This window comes from Pongo abelii, chromosome 3 (assembly GCF_028885655.2).
Source record: "Pongo abelii isolate AG06213 chromosome 3, NHGRI_mPonAbe1-v2.0_pri, whole genome shotgun sequence".
NCBI classification, from domain to species: domain Eukaryota; kingdom Metazoa; phylum Chordata; class Mammalia; order Primates; family Hominidae; genus Pongo; species Pongo abelii.
Window position 1 is genome coordinate 127,598,175 of NC_071988.2, and position 22,455 is coordinate 127,620,629.

At 36.6% G+C, this 22,455-nt stretch overlaps 1 protein-coding gene across 4 annotated transcripts in view; it reads left to right on the forward strand.

Annotated features, from left to right (window-relative positions):
• The window catches only part of NPNT (nephronectin), a 79,414-nt gene that overhangs the window by 47,492 nt on the left and 9,467 nt on the right, over window positions 1-22,455 (forward strand). For all 4 annotated transcript variants that reach the window (NM_001131995.1, XM_054553207.1, XM_024245521.2 and 1 more), the window contains 5 exon segments: window positions 402-536; window positions 842-964; window positions 2,637-3,032; window positions 18,759-18,845; window positions 19,319-19,417. In NM_001131995.1, coding sequence (NP_001125467.1) covers window positions 402-536; window positions 842-964; window positions 2,637-3,032; window positions 18,759-18,845; window positions 19,319-19,417 — 840 coding nt within the window.

The window sequence follows — 22,455 nt, forward strand, 5'->3', positions numbered from 1 at the left end:
TCAAATAGGGTAGTGGTGGTGGATTAAGAGAAAAGTAGACAGATTCAAATAATTATTTTTAGAAGTAGAATTAACTGGACTTGATGATTTGGGAGTTAAAAGAAAGAGGGTTGTTTCTAGTTCAGGAATGACTCATGTTTCTAGTTTAAGCAACTTGGTAGATACAGGTGCAGTATGTGCTAATATATAGAGTGCAAGAAAATAATAACTTGGCTTAGAAGGATGAGTTGAAATTTGGATATGTGGAATTTATGTTGCCTGTAGGGGCAACCAGCCAGATACCGTTTATGATGAGCTACTATATGCCAGGCAACCGTTTGTAGTCAGTTACTTATTTTGAAACCCACTCTGTCTTAATGTACCCTTGCTCTTCCTAAAATGCTATTGACTTATATTTCTAGATGTTGATGAATGTGCTACAGGAAGAGCCTCCTGCCCTAGATTTAGGCAATGTGTCAACACTTTTGGGAGCTACATCTGCAAGTGTCATAAAGGCTTCGATCTCATGTATATTGGAGGCAAATACCAATGTCATGGTAATGAAACCCAACCATTGCTTTGTGTTGTTTCTTCCTAGAGCACTGAAAGGTCTCGTAATTGTAGTGATGGCTGGAATGTCAGGGGCAGGGGAGAGTATTGGCATTAAGTTAAACCAACAGACATCCAGTTTAACCACTGGTAGTTCTCAGTCTACATGTACTTTATTTCTTCTGTTTTTCTGCCAATTTTATGTAGATCATCACATTGCCAAAAAAAAATCATTTTTGAAACTGTATATATTTTTCATGTCATCATATTTATCTCCTAAATAAGCCTCTTCTTTTCCTACTTTCTGATGCAGACATAGACGAATGCTCACTTGGTCAGTATCAGTGCAGCAGCTTTGCTCGATGTTATAACATACATGGGTCCTACAAGTGCAAATGTAAAGAAGGATACCAGGGTGATGGACTGACTTGTGTGTGTGAGTAGCACTTGTCTCTCAGCTTTAAATTCTAGCAGGAAATACAGGATTACACAAAGGCCATTGCTAGGGAAAATAAGGAATAAGATTATCAGAGAAGTATAATTGTCATAATTGGTTATATTTGTCTTTGATTTCCATAAACAATAAAATCACTTGCTCGGGTACTTGTAAAAACTGAGGACTCAGTAATACACCATAATCTTAAGAGTATTTTAATCTCTTCACTGAAATCTCTCAATATTTTCTTTTTAGCTAAAAAGAAATTATTGAGTCCTCCCTGAGAATTTGCTTTTGTTAAAATCAGAAAGCATGTTTGCCATTAGCGTTAGATTTTGATAGTGGGATAATCTGGATATATTCTACATTTTTTCCCCTCTGTTTTATGCCTCCTAACTCTACTATTAAAAAATCATTCCCGGCCAGGCACAGTGGCTCATGCCTGTAATCCTAGCACTTTCGGAGGCCATAGCAGCAGGATTGTTTGAGAGTAGGAGTTCAAGAGCAGCCTGGGCAACATAATGAGACCCTGTCTCTACAAAAAAAAATTTAGAAATTAGCCAGCTGCAGTGTGCATACCTGTAGTCCCAGCTACTCAGGAGGCTGAGGTGCTAGGATCACTTGAGCCTGGGATCTTAAGACTGCCGTGAGCCCAGTGAGCTGTGACCATGCCACTGCACTCCAGCTTGGGCAAGAGAGCAAGATGTGTCTCAAAAGAAAAAAAAAAAAAAAAAAAAAGCCATTCCCATATTTATTTCCTCTACATTCAGAACTGTTTTGCTTTTAAATTTTTTATAAGTTTTACTTGGAGTAGTGGTTATGTAATAGATAAACATGAAGAAAACCCAAAAGTCATAATTTAACGTATATTTCATGTAACAGAAGATAATTTTTTAAATTTCCTCAGTAAAATATTTACTGAAAACCATGGTGCATAAAATCATGGGGATTAAAGGGTTTTTAAAGAGTCATGTAGTCATTCCCAGTCTGGAGTGTATCATTCCAGGCAGATTAAATATTGATTCTTTTTGGTGAAGATTTTCAAGGAAAAAGATTTCGCAGATGATCTTTGCAACCTCTGAAAATGTCTATTTAAAAGCAGTTGTATCTATCAGTAAAGGAGAAGAAAAACTGACCATAAAACAATATGTAGAACATTTACTCAAACTGTATTTGTGCAAATTGAATTTATATAAAGTGTGGATAAGAAAAGTATTTGTCTTTAGACAATTCTGAACACAATTTTATAATATACATGTAGCATAGGGATACAACGAAGATTCTAACTATGCATTTCTTATATTAAAAAAACTTAAGAATGTCTCTGCATTTTAAAAATTCTCATTGGCTGTTGTCTGTTTCCACTGCACAAATATTTAAAATGTTTTTATGTTGCAAATAATACATATTCATTATGGAAACACACTAATATATTTGTTACATATATCCAAAGGATGAATATATGAATATGTATGTATGTTTTTATATATATATATATATAGACACACATATATTTGTTATTTGGAAAATAGTATGACTTACAGTAGGTAATATTCTAAATGTGAAAAATGATACTGGTTGTCATTTGATGTTTTTATGTGTCTGTCAGTATAATGCTTCACTTTTTAGGGAGGAATGGTTACATACTAATTTAAGTCTTTGACTCTTTCAGATATCCCAAAAGTTATGATTGAACCTTCAGGTCCAATTCTTGTACCAAAGGGAAATGGTACCATTTTAAAGGGTGACAGAGGACATAATAATTGGATTCCTGATGTTGGAAGTACTTGGTGGCCTCCGAAGACACCATATATTCCTCCTATCATTACCAACAGGCCTACTTCTAAGCCAACAACAAGACCTACACCAAAGCCAACACCAATTCCTACTCCACCACCACCACCACCCCTGCCAACAGAGCTCAGAACACCTCTACCACCTACAACCCCAGAAAGGCCAACCCCCAGACTGACAAGTATAGCACCAGCTGCCGGTACACCTCCAGGAGGGATTACAGTTGACAACAGGGTACAGACAGACCCTCAGAAACTCAGAGGAGATGTGTTCAGTAAGTCTAATAAATGTTAGCACATTTTCAATAGGCTCTTTATAATGACTTTTCAACCACAGACCATTCCTTGAATAAGAATGAAACTCGTAAGAAGAACTAGCTATGTAAAGTCGTATGTCCCTATTGACAAATATTATAAAGAGCTACATAAAGAATCAGTCTAATTGGGCAAGTAAGAAAGAATGTATATAGCAATGGAAGGAATATCGCAAAGTCATATGGTAGATGACAGCTCTTAGCCAGTATGGGAATTCTGACATAGTTGGATTTACTTGAAAACTCTCAGAGGTGGGGAACTTAACTGTATTCCATGCTATGTTACTTTTAATCTAACCCTTCATTCATTCAGTCAGTGAACATTTTTGAATGTCTTTAGAGTGTCAAGGAGGCCTTGTATTAGTTATTGGGTTTATGTAAAGATAAAACAGAAAAGGTCACAGTCTGTTGGGAAAGATGGTTACTCAGAAGATACCAGTGATAATATGTTAGTGAAAGAGATCTGTGTAGGACACTATGGGAGGAGAATGAAGGGATACCTCATCAGTCTTTGGGTAGGGAATATTCAGGGAGGGCTTCCTGAGTGAAATGGGGCAAAGTGGATGAGGAAAGGAAGATATTATAGTTAACAGGGACAGCCCAACAAATGAAAAGAAGTAGGAAGCAGTGTAATAGGCAGTAGACTGCCAATAAATTGGAGGGTCATGTCAGGGACAGATGAGAGAAGCTGGACAGCTACCCCTTGGATTGCTGTAAACTGATAGTTAGACTTACACTGGGGCTGGATTAGATCAAAGACTCCCAGATTCTTAGCAGGTGACTAGGTAAAGGGTAGCACCACCAATGGAGATAGAGGATTCAGGAAGAGAAGCAGGTTTTGAAGGAGGAAAAGGTTGTTAATTTATTACCAGACCAAAATTTGCATTTTATAACTTTCATCTGTTCCTCATATTTATCTGTTTGTCCTGTGTCACTTCGCTTATTCTTAGTTACTTTTGCAATTCACACTTCCTGTCTCCTCCTTTATACGTTACCAGTTTATTTTGTTCCTTTTCTCATTCCTCTATAATGAAGCTAAAGTTTGTGCCTTTTATATTGAATACCTTTATAACTTTTTATCAGGTGAAAAAAATACTGACATTTATTATTCTTTAAAGGGGAAAATTGGGAGGCTGAGGCGGACCAATCGCTTGAGCCTAGGAGGTTGAGGCTGCAGTAAGCTGTGACTGTGCCACTGCACTGCAGCCTAGGTGACAGAGTGGGACACCATCTCAAAAGAAGAATAAATAAATAAAATAATAAAGGGGATATCAGAGCTGCATTTTGCTTGTATGTGACTCTCAATTAAATTTTCTCCTCTGGGTAATTGTCCATTTAAAGAAAGATCGAAATTCTCTAATTCTGATATAGTCATGTATGTTTTGGATAATCAGTATAATTTTTAGGGGAATTAGATGGTAGCTCTCAAAATATACATTTTATATGTGCATAACTATTTTCTGAAATTTATGTTTTTGTAATTTTCTCCTCACCCCCTCTCTCCATCTCAGATACTGTCTTTTTCTCCCTATTACTCTCCTTTTTAAATTCTCATCTCATTGTGATCATAAAATGGGATTTTTAATTTATGAGTGCTTAAGTAATTATGGTATTTATATTATTTTGCTGCCTTAGGATAACAGGGAAATTTGGCTATTTAATGTAAGATGATATGCTAAATATTTTTTTCATTATGATGAAAGAATACATCTTTCTGAGAATTTTAAAAAAATACTTTCTCTTTTTAAAATGTTTCTCTTTATTTCCAGTATTCCTCTCTATGCCGATACATATATGAATTAAAAATGACATTGAAGTTCACCAGTAAAATTTAGTGTGATAAAATTGGGGAAATACAGAGTTCCAATGATGTTTGGGAGCATTCATTATAAGAGAGAGTGATCTTAAAGACATGCTCTGGGAAAGCATTGCCTTGATCAAATGCCAAGGCTGTTGCATGCCACAGATAGCATTGCTGCCTTTAGAAACTCCTGCCAAAAATTAAATTCCACTCTCATTTCATCTTCAGCGATAGCTGCTTATTAAGTCTAGCATGTGTGAGAATGCTGTAGATGCCTTTTGACTTGCTGTCTCGTGGTTATAGCATATATTCTAAATAAGGCAAGGGCTCTAAGTTTTTAATTCAGGAGAAATAACCAGTGTCCATTCACTGTGAAAGCAGAAAGGAACCTTAGCACTATTTCAGTTCAACACCATTTCTTTACTGAATATTTTCGTCACTTCTGGCATAACTTCTTAAACCGTCCTTATTCTCCACAGGTCTGAGAATAGAATTTAGCTCACCTCATTTCATAAATTTTTAGGTGATGTTAATTATGGCCACTGTTTGGCAGTCTCCTTCAAATAGCCCTCCACTTTGTGTTTTTCTTTACATTGAAAGATATTTTTAAATTAATTTTTAATTGACAGATAATAACTGAATATATTTATGGGGTATGAAAGTTTTCTTTTAATGGAAAAGGTTGTGAAAGAGAGCTTTTCCTTATAATGTATGTGCATTGTTGCCCTGAGAAAAGACTGTAAAGATATTCTAAAAGAAAATCAAGGAAGAAAAAAGTTATAACAAGAACACATCTTCAGCCCAGACCTCTCCACCAAACTCTAGACCTGTATATCAGCTGACTGCTTAACCTATCCAGTTGGATGAAAATAGACATCTCAAACTCAACATGTATAGAATTGTTCCTCTTCTTCCCTTAAACATCCTCTACTCTCAGCCTTTCTTATCCCAGGTAATGGGACCTCTATCACCTGTTGCTAAGGTCTAATAATGTGGATTCATCCTTAATTACTCTTTTCATACATACAGCCGATACGTAAGGAAATCCTGTTAGCTCTACCTTCAAATTATATTTAAGTGTTACCATTTCTCACCACCTCCAGTGCTACCACCATGGCCCAAGTCATCTCTCCCTGGAATACAGGCCCAGAATCCTTTATCCAAATGACTTGTGGAATATAGCATTTTTTAGATTTTAGAAAATCAATAAGGTACACATACTATATAGCATACACTGAAGTAGTGAAACATATTGATTTTCCTCCAGTGTTTTTACTGTGAACATATCAATGTTAAGGAAAGGAAAATAATATTAACTCAGAGATGATGTCTCACAGCATATATTTACTAGCTTGCACAAATTTTTTAATGTTAGCAAGATTTAAGGCAAATTTTTTACTTATATTTTAATTGGATCCTATGATGATTATTAGAGAAAAAAGTAGCTCTCTCTAGAAAGTATAAATTGAGCTCTTGGCAAATGTGAGCAAAACCAGAAATCAGATTTTTTAAAGTTACGTGTACATTTGTCTATAGAGTTATAATTAAAAGTATTGTGCTGATAGCCAGTCTGTGATCTGGGGCATATTATTATATCTTCCTATGCTTTAAAACAATGTTTCCTGTAAGTATAAACAAAGTACCATTGACACTGCAGTTTTTGTCCATTTGCTACTTCCAAAAGAAAGGGGTACAAAACAGAAAAGTTACTTAAACTTTAAGCAGTTGGTTAGATATGGTAGTTATAATGAACTTTGGTATTTTAATATGGGGCTTAAAAATTTTCATCTAAACCAACATTAATTATCTAAGTGTGGTATCGTTAGGAGGTCTTTGTTAAGTCCTCCCAATTATATCCAGCATCTCCAAAGGTGACTGAGGTCCCTTCTAATAACTCATCTATCAGGGAAACCCGCCCCCAATATTTTAACGTAGATTCTTTCTATTTTCCATAAGTGTCGGCTGGCTGAGAAATAAAGAAAAAGAGTACAAAGAGAGGAATTTTACTGCTGGGTCTCTGGGGATGACATCACATATCAGTAGGACCGTGATGCCTACCTGACCTGCAAAACCAGCAAGTTTTATTAAGGATTTCAAAAGGGGAGGGGGTACAAGAACAGGGAGCAGGTCACAAGATCACATGCTTCAAAGGGCAAAAAGGAGAACAAAGATCACATGCTTCTGAGGAAACAGGACAAGGGCAAAATCACAAACTCCTGATAAGGGTCCAGCAAAGATCACAAGGCAAAGGGCAAAAGCAGAATTACTGATAAGGGTCTATGTTCAGCGGTGCACGTATTGTCTTGATAAACATCTTAAACAACAGAAAACAGGTTTGAGAGCAGAGAATTGGTCTGACCTCAAATTTACCAGGGTGGAGTTTCCCAATCCTAGTAAGCCTGAGGGTACTGCAAGAGACCAGGGCGTATTTCAGTCATTATCTCAATGACATAAGACAGACTCCCAAAGCAGCCGTTTATAGACCTCCCCCAGGAATGCATTCCTTCCCCAGGGTATTAATTATTAATATTCCTTGCTAGGAAAAGAATTTAGCAATATCTTCCTACTTGCACGTCTGTTTATAGGCTCTTTGCAAGGAGAAAAATATGGATGTATTTTGCCTGACCCCGCAGGCAGTCAGACCTTATGGTTGTCTTCCCTTGTTCCCTAAAATTGCTGTTATTGTGTTCTTTTTCAAGATGCACTGATTTCATATTGTTCAAACACACATGTTTTACAACAGATTTGTACAGTTAACACAATTATAGTGGTCCTGAGGTGACATACATCCTCAGCTTACGGAGATAATAGGATTAAGAGATTAAAGTAAGACAGGTATAAGAAATTATAAGAGTATTATTTGGGAACTGATAAATGTCCATGAAATCTTCACAATTTATGTTCCTCTGCCGCAGGTCCAGCTGGTCCCTCCATTTGGGGTCCCTGACTTCCTGCAACACTCATCCCACCACTGGAGCATTTTTCCTTATATTTAACCTAAATTTATGAAACTACAGTTTATGCCTTTTTAATATTGTCAGATACTCAGGGTTAATGGACACAGTTGTTAATTGTCTCCAGATCCCATACTCCATGTACTCAAAGACACTTTCAGGAGATGACTCACTCTTTCTTCGTTAGGCCCAATAATTTATATTTTATTAATCTTTTCTTAGAAATGCTTTTTTTCAATGCACTTAGCAATCTTTTTGACTGGTCCTTTGAACATTCTTTATTTTCCAAATCTGTCACAAATGATGAAGTCAAAGATACATAATAGTCAAATCTGACCCAATACTGATCACGGGGAGGGGGGGGAGGGTTTCTTTTAACATGTTTTGTAATCTAAATCATTTCTCTTTGTGGCAAAGTAGAGATTTATGGGCAGCTATTTAATCTCCAGATTCAAAAATATTTGTTGAATGGAATGAAATGGAATTTTATATTGGATTTAATTTTTTTCATTCTAAGTAATCCTTCATATGCTTAACTAGCTAAATTTTACTTGTTGGTTCTGATATTCCTTCCCCAAATAAACAAAGTTAATTCAGATTATGGTTCTTTTTCTTATCCTGATACAGCTTAGTATAGCCATTGAAAATATTCTCTAGAAAATTCTAAGTCTAATATACTTCTAAATTTTAAGCATGGCACTGAGAAATAGTGAAAAGCGTAGAAAAGAAATATGAAAATAGCATTGAAACATTTGGAATTAAGGGGTTTCAACTACTACTAAAGATAGAATATACTGAACCAGAAAACCTAGTCTTGATTTCTACCTCTATTTATGAGGTACGTGACTTTGGACTAGTATGAGTATTTATGAGGTACGCGACTTTGGAAGAGTTACTGTGCTTTCCACCTCAATTTTTTTTACCTGTAAAATTGAGGTAATATTCCCAGCTTTCCTTTCTCATAGAGTAGCTTCAAAGATCAGAGATAAGGGATCTAGTGTTTGTGAATTCTGAGTTACTATGAAATGTAAAAGATTACTGTATTTTGTTTATCACTGTAAATAACCTTGATGGGGAGAACTTATGTGATTAAGGTTGCAACTTTTTATGTGTGATGTGAAATATTAAACATATTTTTAAAATAATTTTTTTGAGACAGAGTCTCACTCTGTTACCCAGGCTGCTGCAGCTTCAATCTCTCAGGCTCAAGCGATCCTCCTGCCTCAGCCTCCCAAGTAGCTGGGTGGCTATTTATTTTTATTTTTTGTGGATACAAGTTCTTACTATGTTGTCCAGGCTGGTCTGCAACTCCTGAGCTCAAGGAATCCTCCCACCTTGGCCTCCCCAAGTGCTGGGATTCTAGGCATGAACCACTGCACCCAGCCTAAAAACAATTTTAGCTTGAGGGACCCTGGGTTTTTTTAGGTTATATGACTAGAAATATAAGATGTATTTACAGGGTTAATCCGGTGGGCATGATTTGAGCAACACTAAAGTTATCTGATATAGCATAAAATTCTTGTTCTTTCATTAATGAGACAGACTTGTGCTTCTCAAAGTGTGTTTTATAGAACGTTATTTCTCTGAAATATTACACAATTGTATGTGTTAAAAAGTTCTAAGGTCAAATACATTTAAGAAATCCTAGGTTTAGCTAAGTGAAATAGATTTCTTAACTGTAGGACTTCTCAATACTCTAATGTGCTAACAATATTGCAAATCTCTAAGAGAGGCATATACTGTATCTTTTCCCAAGTTGTTTTAACCATGGGATTATTTGAGTCTTGGGATTAGAGTTTACTGGAATCAACTTTAGGTCAGGCTGGGCTAAACTAGGAAGTATGGAGACCACACTCCACAAAACCCAGTATCCCTCACTAGTTAGCTCTCATTGCCTGGTTTTTGCGACTAATGGGTTGATCTTGGATTTAGGAATGAGGGTTGGGGAGGGCAGAAAGGTGCTGCACAAACTTAGCCAGAAAAGCAGCCATAAGTGGTGGTATGCCTGGATGGACAACATAGGTTTGCTTCAGGGGATTGTTAAAAAGCCACTTTTCAAAGACAAAACTCTGGTGTCAGAGGGGTAGGAGGCTATCCCAGAGCAAAGAAACTCAGAAAAACTTTCTGCAGAGCCCAAGGTAAAGGAAGTTAGGGGGACATGCTTTCTGTTCTAGCAATATATAATGAAATCTTATATAACTATTAACCATGTTTTTTGGAAAATATTTAATAATTTTGGAAAATACCCATGTTACAAAAATGTTACCTGAAAAGTACAAAGCTGTACCTGCCATTTGACTCCAATGAGATATAAAATACATGTCTGCATATGTCTGGATGTATGTAAAAGTCTGGAAGAAAAAAGACCAAAATAGTAACCATGAATATATCCTGTTTATGATATTTTGGGCGATTTTCATTGTCTTTTTGTTGTCTTTATGCAGTAATTTTTAAACTGTTCAACTGCACTATCATTGATAACAGTAATTCATTATATCATTAATTCCTTCGGAGAGGGGGCAGAGTAACAGAACCCCACTCTTCTCAGCAGGAAAGTGAGGATTCTGATTCTTAATCATGTTTATTTTATTCTGGACATACTGAGTGTTAAAAATTCATTGAAGGTTTTATTAACTTCTATTTTTAACCTTTCAGATTTTCCTTTACAATTGAATGTGATAGATATGTCCAATTTTAGCTAGGAAATTTGTATTACGAGAGGGAATATAACATCACTTGGACCAGGAAACAGATTTTTTTCCCCCAGTGATGTCAGAAGCCCATTTTCACTAAAATAACATAGGATGTTTATTAACTAAAATAACATAGGATGCTTATCTTAAGATGTAGATTCCTAATCCTTATGACATATTTACTAAATCAGACTTACTAGGGAAAGTATCTCTCAGTCTTTATCTTTATTTATTATTTATTTATTTTTATTTATTTATTTATTTTTTGAGACACAGGCTTGCTCTGTTACCCAGGCTGGAGTGCAGTGGCACAATCTTGGCCCACTGCAACCTAAGTGATTATTGTGCCTCAGCCTCCTCAGTAGCTGGGATTACGGGCGTGCACCACCACACCCAGCAATTTTTTTTTTTGTAATTTTAATAGAGACAGGGATTCACATCTGAGTAGACACACTTAGTCCTCAACACTCAACTTTTTATTCAACCTGCCATGAGCTGGATGTAAACATGACAGACCCAGTAGAGTTCCAATGCCTGACAACCTGCACCTGTCAGGAAGAGCCCCTTCCTTTCCTGCTCCCCTGCAACACATGGTTATTTTAATAGAGACAGGGTTTCACCACGTTGCCCAGGCTGGTCTTGAACTTCTGGCCTCAAGCGATCCGCCTGCCTCAGCCACCCAAAGTGCTGGGATTACAAGCGTGAGGCACTGTGCCTGGCTGTTCTCAGTCTTTAATGTGTACACAAATTACAAGGGGATCTCGTTAAAATGAAGACTGACTCAGTGTGTCTGGAGTAGGACCAGAGACTCTGCATTTCTAACAAACACAGGTAATGTTTCTGATCTGCAGTCCCCACTTTGGATAGCAGGGCTCTTTCTAAAGCATAAGGGCAGCTCCAACCCAGCAGAACCATATTCTGGATGGAGTCAAACTAGCCAAATGTAGGCTATTTAAAATATAGCAATTGTGCCTAGGCATGTGTCCACCTGACTTATGTAAAATAAAAAGAAAAGGCGTTAATAGAAGCCAGATTATAGAACATAATGTTATTAATATGTATCAGGTGCTCTTATGAGTGGCCATATCAGAGAACCAGCCTTATTGTTGCTGTTATTATGCAACATGAGAATGTGCTGCAATTCCAAGTACCAAGCAGTGAGAAGAAAATTATTTTCTTTTACTGATTGCTGCATATTGTCCTGAGGTTTTTCCCCTCATCTCTCTTCTACAGATTTTACAGAGTCTGTGGCTAGTTCAATCACATTGTTCTTAGTCATGGAAATATTATGGTCTTTCTGATTCTGTGTAGTGATAAGTAAAAAGATTGTTTCTGCTGAGGGGTGAAAAGGTCTTCAAAGTAGTTTGCTTTCTTGTAAACAGTAAGACCTGCAGAGACCCTGAGAAGATGCCTGATATCTCCTTGAAAATTAAATTTATGCTAGTGTTTTGAAGGAGCGAATTGTCACTTCTCACAGGTTAGGATCTGGTGCTGTGAATTCTGAAAGTTTTCAAGATTTTTGACTTATATTTTAATTAGATCCTATGGTAGCTAGTAAAGAAAATATCATTCTCTCCAAAATGTATAAATGGGCCCTTGGTGATTGTGACCAAAGTCAGAAGTCAGATTTTTTTTTTAGGTTACATGCACATTTGTCAATAGAGTTATAATTTACAAGTATTGTGCTCATTGCCAGTCTGTAATTTGGGGCGTATCACTAAATTTTCCTGTGCCTTTGTTTTCTTATCTGTAAGTCAGGAATAGTAATAGTATCTACCTCATTGGGCTGTTGTGAGAATTAGATGCAGGGGTACCTATAAAACTTTTACTGTAGTGCTTGGCACATAGTAATAACTTAATACATATTAGCTATCACTGCTACTATTGATGTTGAATTCATTTATATAGTAATGATAACATTTCCTACTTAATTCATAAAAAGACAGCCTATGCTGTTTTCTTGTTCTGAGTTTATATGTTTCTCATACTTTTTATTATGGTTCATTACAATTTTAATGTTATTTTTAACTAACTAGATCCTTTTGAAACAAATTGGTTTGCAAGTGTGAGCTGTTAGGTGCACAGAGAAAAATGAAAATAGAAACTTGCTATTTTATTCTAGGCTTGTTACCAAGTATTTAGAATACTGTGTTTTATTTAGGTGTTTATAGTCTCATTAGACAGTTGTGATTTTAAAATAGAGACCACATCATCTCAACTTATTTACTGTGAAAATAATGACAGTAGTCTTTTCAGAGATTAATCTATCTAGATGGGAAATTTACATGATTGATCTGATGCGTGCATCCAGCCTGGGCAGCAGAGCGAGACTCTATCTCCAAAATAAAATAAAATAAATAAAATAATCTGAGAAGTAGTTTCCCCAGAAAGTCTGATTTAGTAAATGTACCAAAAGGATTTAGAAATCTACATCATAAATAAACATTCTATGTTGTTTTAGTTCAGACCCTATTTTAGTTCAGACTTCCTATGGGATAAAAACTTCCATTCTTTCTTTAAATAGATTCTTTTGGCCTGAGTGCATTTACACCTGTCCCCAACAGCTGGTGGGCTTCTGCTCACCCTAGACGGTGTTCATGCTGCGCTCAGTCGAAGCAGCCCTTACCAGAGAGTCTACTTACCACTTGCATTCTGGTGCGAAGGACTCATTCCTGGCAGAGCCTAACCTTCATGGGAACCTTTGGCTTAGAAGAGAGGAGAAGGGGAGGCTGAGGCAGGTGGATCACTAGGTCAGGAGTTCAAGACCAGCTTGGCCAACATGGTGAAACCCTGTCTCTACTAAAAATATAAAAATTAGCCAGGCGTGGTGGTGCACACCTGGAATCCCAGCTACTCGGGAGGCTGAGACAGGAGAATTGCTTGAACCTGTGAGGCAGAGATTGTAGCGAGCCGAGATCGTGCCTCTGCACTCCAGCCTGGGTGACACAGCAAGACTCTGTCTCAAAAGAAAAAAAAATTTTCCTGTCTCCAGGCAGTGCCTCTGAGTCTTTCTAAAACTTTATTAAAAGTTCCTACAATACGTAAAGGAGAAATAGGTGTGTCACAAAAATTGGGCTCATTGTTGATTAGCAATGTCTATGCTCCACCTTTCACCAGAGATCTAACTTTTTTGCCAATTTTGCTCTTTACTGTCAGCCCGAAGGTGTCTGTGGAACTTTGTAGATTCTTCCTATGGGATGAAAGCTTTGACAAACAAGGTCTTATTTCTGTGAGTCCAACAACCCTTTTCTTTTGGCTTATAATGAATAGATGGCTAAAACTTTTCTCTAACATGGTTAAAGAAATTTCAGAAACTAATTTCTAGCCCTTTTATTTGCTTTTCTCTCTGATCACTTAAAATTATGATGCATATGTCCTGCATCTGGAGAGAGAATAGGGGGAGAGAGAGACAGGGAGAGGAGGAGAGACCATCTCATAAAACCCTTGTCATTCATCCCTACCCTCCAATCTGTTTCTCCAAAAGTCTCTAGGTTTTGCCACCAGTAACAGCCTTCAGAATATTAGAATAATTACATATGTACCATTCTCTTCAATGAACTAAACTCCTAAGCATAGAAGTAATTTAAGACAGTGTTATCGTTAATCATTTAGTCCAACAACAAATGCCAGAACTGGCCTGGGTAATGCCATAGGAACCACCTTGTTTCCTATGAAACAGAGAATTTGCAAACCTACTTTTACTAAATAATGCTTACATTAGTTACTCTTGGCAAGAAGTTGAGCAGTGGGAGGTATATATGATAATATTTACATTTACTTCTCTGTGCTTACTCTTAATGTTTTCTGGGTAAAAATATACAATTGACTATTTGGGAAACTTCATTTGTGAACACAGGTTATATATGATCACATCCCCGGGGAAAATACGTATTTAGTAGAAAGTGCCTGGCCAGCATTTCTTACAAGAACTTTCCTGTTCCTTTTTGAGTCGGGGTAAAATCAGCTACTCCAGGGCCCAGTAGCTATTAGAAAGTACTGTGCTCCTCAGCCCAGTCCAACCATGCCTTTATCCAGCTGTCACTTGCTTCAGTACCTGTACATTCCCTTTCTTTTAGTTTATGCAGAAGGCTGTAAGAAGCAACAGGCAAGACATATCTTTTGGTGGGTAAAACATGGACCAATGGTATAAAGATTCTGGGGACATTTTCTAAAAATATATGAACATTCATGGTTGATGTTAATGTCAGTCATAATTGCCCTATGACACCCACTCTCACCTTCTTCCTGTTCATTCTCCAAGCTACTACCAGAATGGTCATTTCAGCATGCAAACCTGATCTTGGCACTCCTCTGTTAATCCTTCAGAGGCTGCCAGTTTCCACCAGGATAACGTGCAAAATATTTACAAGGCTTTAAAAGCTCCTGCACACTCTGCCTCTATCTCGAATTCCATTTGATGCCCTTCCTCCTGCACCTTCTTCCTGCCTCCCTCCCCCTGTAAGGTCTACAGCGATTCTGATGTTTCAGTCCCCTCTCTTCATTCTCCAGAGCCATAGCTCATAGTACTTCTTCTTATGTCATAGAGAAAGCATCACTTCTCAGAGATTTTTATGACGTGTATCCTCCCCAGCCTAGCTTAGCCAGTCCCTCACTCCCCACTCCCACACTCACTAGCATCCTCTGCTTCTTTAAAGCACACATTACCTGGGGAAATTGTTAAAAATCTGCCTTCACTTCTAGAATGTAGATCCCATGAAGGCAAGAGTATGCCCAATGCTTTATAACAAGCTCTTAGCCCATGCTTTGTGTAGCTGATGCTCAGTTTCTTGACTGATTGCATAAATGAGTGGATGGAGTAGAAGGAGGCAGGATGCATGGACAGATGGTGGAGGAATTGTATTGCTAGCACTTCTCTGATTCTTTTTTAGTTTCTAAATTTATACCATTCTAATTCTAAGAATTAATGATTCAACTGCAGAGAATAGCAGATATGCATTTGTTTTATGAAATATGTATATTGTGTATTTAAGTTGAATATTAGCCAAAGTATCAAGCAGGGAAAGAACAATTAGAAAAATCATGTACCAATGTCTGTCCTGGTTATAGTTGATTTTTGGGCAAGGCTAGTCATTCATTTTAATTAACATTTTCTGCATTGATCAAAATAGCTCCCTTGAAATCAAAGAAAAATGTTTGAATTTCACAAACATATTTCAATTTCATAGCCTTGCATTCAACAAGTATCAAGTCTATTCTAAGTTCTCTTTGAGTAACCAAAATACAAATAACAGACATATAATTGCTATTTATATGTGATCTAACAGAACCCTCTTTTATTTAGATGTTTTAGGTAAGTTTTTTATTCATATTTATATTTTTTCTTTTTACAAACAATCCTAAAAACATAGAATTACAAAAAAAGTGAACCAACACAAATGAAAAAAAAATTTCATTTCTAATACTTAGATTACCACTATTAGCATATTGGCATATTGGTGTATTTATCCCTCTTTAGTCCTTTTTTTTGGTTTGTTTTTCTTGTACATGATTGTGATAATAACATAATACTGCTTGAATGATTTGTTCTGCTACTTATTTCACTTAATATTTTCACATAAACTCTAAAGTGTATCAGGGAGTGGGTAGTGTTTTTTCTCTTGATACTTCAGTGGGATGCTCTTAGTAATCCCATACTGGTATGTGTGAGGAAGGAAAATTAGTTAAATAATTTGGTATGGTTATAGAGTAGAGCACACAAAATTGTAAGAACCAATAGCTTCTGAGAACTTCTGGTCTCTAAATTCCTTGGAATGTTTCCCAGTGGATTGTAATGAAGGTATACATGATCATCTGCTGCTAAATTAAATGGTTCTTGGAAACCAAGTACATATAATATTAATAAACCATCTGACATTTTACAAGTTGTTACATGACTAATTCTTTGTGTTGCCATCTTCTAACTGTATGATCTAATCTCTTCCTTTCTCTTCAACCTCATCCCATGCCACTTTCATTTCTCAATATCCTCCAGCCATTGTGAACTCCTTTCTCTAAATTTTCCAAGCACTTTCTTTGTACTTGCTGCCTGAAACCCTCCCTCTTCCCCAACCCCAATGCTATGCTTTTTGCTTGGAAAGTTTCATTCTTCCCCTTTCAGTTTAAATTGTGCTTCCTTAGAGAGGACCTCTTGATCTCCCTTTTTATAAAACAGGCTCCCGGAGCCAGGAAACCTTTACATCAAGACTCTATTTGCCATTTGATAGTCCTTCATCTGGGAGGAAAAAAAAAAAGGCGGGGGGGAGCTTGAAAAACTGTCATAATGTCCCTGGAATATGATACTTTTAAGAGTTGAGCCTGATCCATTTTGGAGATGATTTATATAAGTTACAACAAAAGAAGGGGACAAAAACATGATTGTTCTATGGAGTTTTTATAACGTTCTGTCACAAGAAGGAAAGCACGCTTGCCTACAATTTTGTAATATTTCTAGTAAATAAAAGAGGCACTCCCCCTCTCAGAGCACCAAATAAGGAAAGTGTAATTGGATGTCATTGCTGTCAGTCATCTGGGCTATAAAAGAGAGAGTGGGGTTGCCTCATCCCCTGGGTATCCACAGTCAGCTGTGTCCCTAGAACTTCTCTTCTTTCATTGCTGCCCAGCTGGGTATATTGCAAGTATGGATTATAAGAGGGGAAGGGACTTCACTGCTTTAACATTTGAAACAAAAAGGAAAAAACTCAGAAGTAGTAAGCTAAATACAACTTGTGCAAATATTATGGGATTATTACTTAATTTTAAAAATTTTTGCTAAAAACAATAGGAGCATCATTGAAAAAAGAGCCCCTTTGAGTGATGACTGTTTCATACTGTTCTACATCTCCTACTCCCTGCCTTATAAAAATAAAGCTAATTAATTGAAGTTCTGGCAAAGAGAAGGGAGTATTCCTTGGCCTTTGACCAAGAATTCCCCTCACCACCATGAACATTCCCATGCATTTCCCCACCAGTTACTCTCCATGATGTCTTCCTTCCTAACTCTTAACAAAATCTCAAATTACAGCACTCGTTTATCTCCATATTTAAAGTCTGCTTCTCCCATTAGAATTCAAGCCATGTAAGATCCAGACCCTCAGTCTTGTCTACCCCATTCACCCTGTCTCCTTAGTGCCCGCCACAGTGGTTGGCATCTGCTTGGCCATCAAATATAAACTGATTGAATAAATAAATCAATGATTTAAAGAAATCAATTATTTTTTAAAGTAGATTCTTATCCCACTTGTGTCCTTTGAGGAAAAGTGTTGAAATACTACATGGGGTTCTAACAGGATCTTTGCATTCACTTAGTAAACACTTATTGAGTGCCTGTCACCAGGTCAAGCCCTGGAAATGGCACCCAAATAAGACATGATTGATGCCCTCCAGGACCTCAGAGACTAGCAGAGGGACAGACACGTGTGTAAATAGCTGCAATTCTTTATGAAAGTGTGTAACAGGGGCATATAAGCATGAACTCTTGAGGTACAAGAGGGAAGAATTTGATTCTGCCTGGGGCAGAATCACTCCACAGAGGCCATGATATTTATGCTGGGTCTTGAAGGAAGAGGAGATTTTTGGCAGGTTAATTAGCAGGAAAGCGAGCATTGGGTCTGAGACGTAAAAATGAATGGCATGTTTGGACAGCATTGTGTATTTTGGTGGGGTAGATTGTAAACTCTGGCCCAAGAAGTTTGAGTTTGATCTTAAAGGAGCCAGGGAAACTGTTTAAGCAAGGGAGGCCATAGTAGGAAATGTATATTAGAGTGTAACAGTGTGCAGAGTTCTTGGGGGTGGGGAGTAGATGCTGTGATTAGAAACCAAACCATTCACTTCCATCATAGGTATTTTCAGTTAAACAACCTTAATTTAAAGATTATAATAATGTATCTTTCGTAGAGATGAACTTTAGAATTTCATAGAGATGAATAGTTGGCTAGAAATTGGTTGCTCTATTAAAATGTATTTTCCAGATAAAGACTTTTTAAGTTATTTTTGTTGAATTTTAGAAACTTTTGAAAATCCTTTTTAAAATATGTAACCAGATCAATGTTGCAGTATAAATCACTGCAGAACAAAATTCGTGAATCTTCATGTGAGATATAATTAAATATTTTGTATTCATCCAGATGAATAAAATGACTGTCTTTTCCTCCTGCCCTTGTTAAAGGTAATGCCTCTTTATCAATACTTCACACACACACACACACACACAAAAAAAAAACTCAAAACCTTTCTCTTGCAGTTCCACGGCAACCTTCAAATGACTTGTTTGAAATATTTGAAATAGAAAGAGGAGTCAGTGCAGACGATGAAGCAAAGGATGATCCAGGTGACACTTACACTCTTAGTGCCATCATAATGACATTTTATTGTTTCTCTCCATGAAAATAACTTTTAAATGTAGATTGTTTGGACCATTTGGGAAAATTATACCTGTGTTCTTTAACAACTCAGATTTTCTTGGTAGTTAAATCAGTTGAGCAAAAATAATTATGAATCATCATTTTCTTTTTTAAAAAAATTTTAAAGTAGTATTTAAACTGTAAAAAGGAAATCATATTTTATAAGTGATGATGTAACATGGTTATAATTTGGCAACACTTGTGTGTTCTATTTTTACAGATGATGCACTATTGTGCTGAGAAAAGATTAATGTCATTTCCCTTTGGTCTCATGGAAAGAAGCTCTGGTTATATGGATAGGAGAGAACACTTGTTGTCTAGATACCCCTAGTTCATAGATTCATTTGTTGTTTTTTGTTGATTTTCTGATCCACTCATCTTTCTGGTTATTTCCTTGAAGGTATTCTGGTACACAGTTGTAATTTTGACCATGGACTTTGTGGATGGATCAGGGAGAAAGACAATGACTTGCACTGGGAACCAATCAGGGACCCAGCAGGTAAAACCATTTCATTTAACTTTTTCTGCTACACATTTCAATGTGATACTATCTGAAGACTCCACTGCTGCTAATCAAGTCTACTGTAACACACCTCTGTGTTTACTTGATAAAGATGGTCAAAAAGGACCATGCCTAGCATTTATATTTCATTTCTTTGAGAGAGTTAAATTTGTTAGCTATCAACTAGCACTATATTATGGGAGACAAGTAGTTAATTAAAAGGTCAGCTAATTTCTCTCAAAAGGTTGATAAATAAAATATTTGGATTAATTCTTGCAAATAATTCTCAAGTTATTTGTAGCACCCATTCCCAGGAATAAAAGAAGTAATATAGTGGTATATCAGCCATGGTAGTTGGTATTCCCCAGTTGTTTTTTCTTTGTTTTTCTTTTCTTTTTTTTTAAGATTTGAGTGGTAGTAGAAGGACACAGTGGAAATTTCTATAAAGTTGTGATTATCCCTCTGAAAAAATTTCACTCTAACTTCGGTGCTGAAGGAAATGGTTACAAATCACCACCACTCATTTTATAGCAAAAGGTAGATTTAGACATAGTTCCTTGGAACTCAACAGAGTTTTAAATTGCACAATTCCTTTTAATCTAAAGTTTTAATACTCATAAGACATCTTTTCTTCTAGATTCAAGATAGCTTTTCTCCCCTCAGTAGTTAAATCTTTTTTTTTTTTTTTTTTTGAGACGGAGTCTTGCTCTGTTGCCCAGGCCAGAGTGCAGTGGCGCGATCTCGGCTCACTGCAACCTCTGCCTCCTGGGTTCAATCAATTCTCCTGCCTCAGCCTCCCAAGTAGTGGGACAACAGGCATGTGCCACCATGCCCAGCTAATTTTTTGTAATTTTTAGTAGAGACTGGGTTTCACCCTGTTAACCAGGATGGTCTTGATCTCCTGACCTCATAATCCACCAGCCTCTGCCTCCCAAAGTGCTGGGATTACAGGCGTGAGCCACTGCGCCCGGCCAGTAGTTAAATCTTTTATGGATAAGGCCTGCTTAATGGAAGGGTGAGGAGTTTGGTTTCATTTTTTTTTTCCTTTTTATACTCCTGATTCTAGATTTTATAGAAGATACAGAATGTGAAGGAAAAGCGTGTTATTTCATTTATTTTAAAAGCCTAGTTCTTGAATACCATACTGGGTAAGAGCACCAAACACAGAAAAGTTAACGTGAGAGAGCTCATGATATCTTAAACCAGCTCTTCTCAAACTTCACTGTGATTGCAGAGCAGCTGAGGGCCTCATTAAAATACAGATTTTCATGCATTTCTATCAGGCTCCCTGAAGATCTCTATGGTGGTCCTCAATGCACATTTTGAGTAACAAGGTATTAAAAAATTAGTGCAAAAATATATTCATTACATCCCCTAAGGTTGAAATAGAGATATACTTAAAAATTAAAATGTGAAGTAAATTCCTAAAAATAGGAATATTCAATAAATTCAAATTGGTTCGTACATTTCTTTTCGTTGTAAAAGACAATATGATTCTTGCATTACTGTCTTACTCATTTAAAGTTAACTCTGAGCAGGACAGCATTATCATTAATGTCACAGATTCTGTGAAAAAGAGAGAAACCAACATATCTATATATGTGTGTGTGTGTGTGTGTATATATACGCACTATATATATATATACACACTATATATATATACACAATATAAAATACCTATGACAGTACTAGCTTATTTAAAATCTCATCAATTTTATTTAATTGTAGCAATTAAAATAAATTTATTTAATTGCTACAGAGTTGTAGCAATTTCCACTCCTACCTACAGTATTTGAAAACCATCCCCAACAGATACTATAAAAGTATTTTTTTAAATCTCTACCCATCTTATAGGTGAGAAGGAACTCTTTTAATTTTACTTTGGATTTCTTTTATTGTGGAAAGTTGATCATGTTTTATCATTCACTCGAGAAGCAAATAATATTGTCTTTATTTCACAAAGGAAATATTGACACCCAGAGAAGTTATCTGTTTCCTAAGGCCACAGAGCTAGAGAGTGGTGGAATTAAGTCCAAACCACTCTGTACTACTCATGCAGGCTCCTAGACAGTTCAATACTCAGAACGTCTGCAGCATTGTTGTGTTTTTGACTGTACCACAAGCTGGCCTCAGTAGGTGTGCATGTGGTAGTGTGCATGATCTGATTAGCAGATCACAGACCTGTAGATTAGACTGACTGACCACTGACCTGGAGTAGTTTGCTACAGAAGGAGGGATATTTGGCAGTCATGTATGATAGAATGGTGAATAATATTTATGGTCATAATGAATGATTCCTTCAAGTAAGGTACATTGGGGAGAGTAATTCATGCTAAACTCAGGAGAATTCACTGCACTTCTATGTAAACAATCTATGTAAAATACTTGATTTTTAGAATTTAAACACTGTGTTTTAGAACCAATTTAGTCCTTTTCAACATTTTTTTATTATTCATTATATTTGTAAATGTTTAAATTTGTTGTGACCCAAATCTCTCTTTCCCTCTGATGGAAAAATGAGAAGAGAGTTAGAAATTAGAATGGTAGACAAATTTGAAATCGTTATTGGACTGTGTTAGTACAGAGCAAATTGAAAGGAAGAGATGCCTGCTTGAGTGATGGGATAACTCGTGATGATTGGCTATGGTCCCTGGAGGATGCTTTTCTAGAATTGGTCCAAGTTTTTACCAAGAACTTAGATAAATGGGACATTGAACTTAATATTGAACATAAACTGACCAAACTATGGTTGACTCAAATCTGGAGAGGAAAGTGACTATGTGTGCTGATAAAACCAGCATTCGAAAGATTCGATTAATGGGTCACAATTAAGAAGGTGAAATGTAATGGGGTTGAGTCTAAGTTATGGCTCATAGTCTAGAAACCAGTCACACATCTGAGTGAGGGGGAAGACCTGACATATCACTAAGGGTAGAAGACTTTAGAGTTTTAGTGTGTAATGAAATCAATCTAAGCGAACCTTGTGATGTTGCTGCCAGAAATATGGACCATCTCTATAGAAATATGGTATGTTT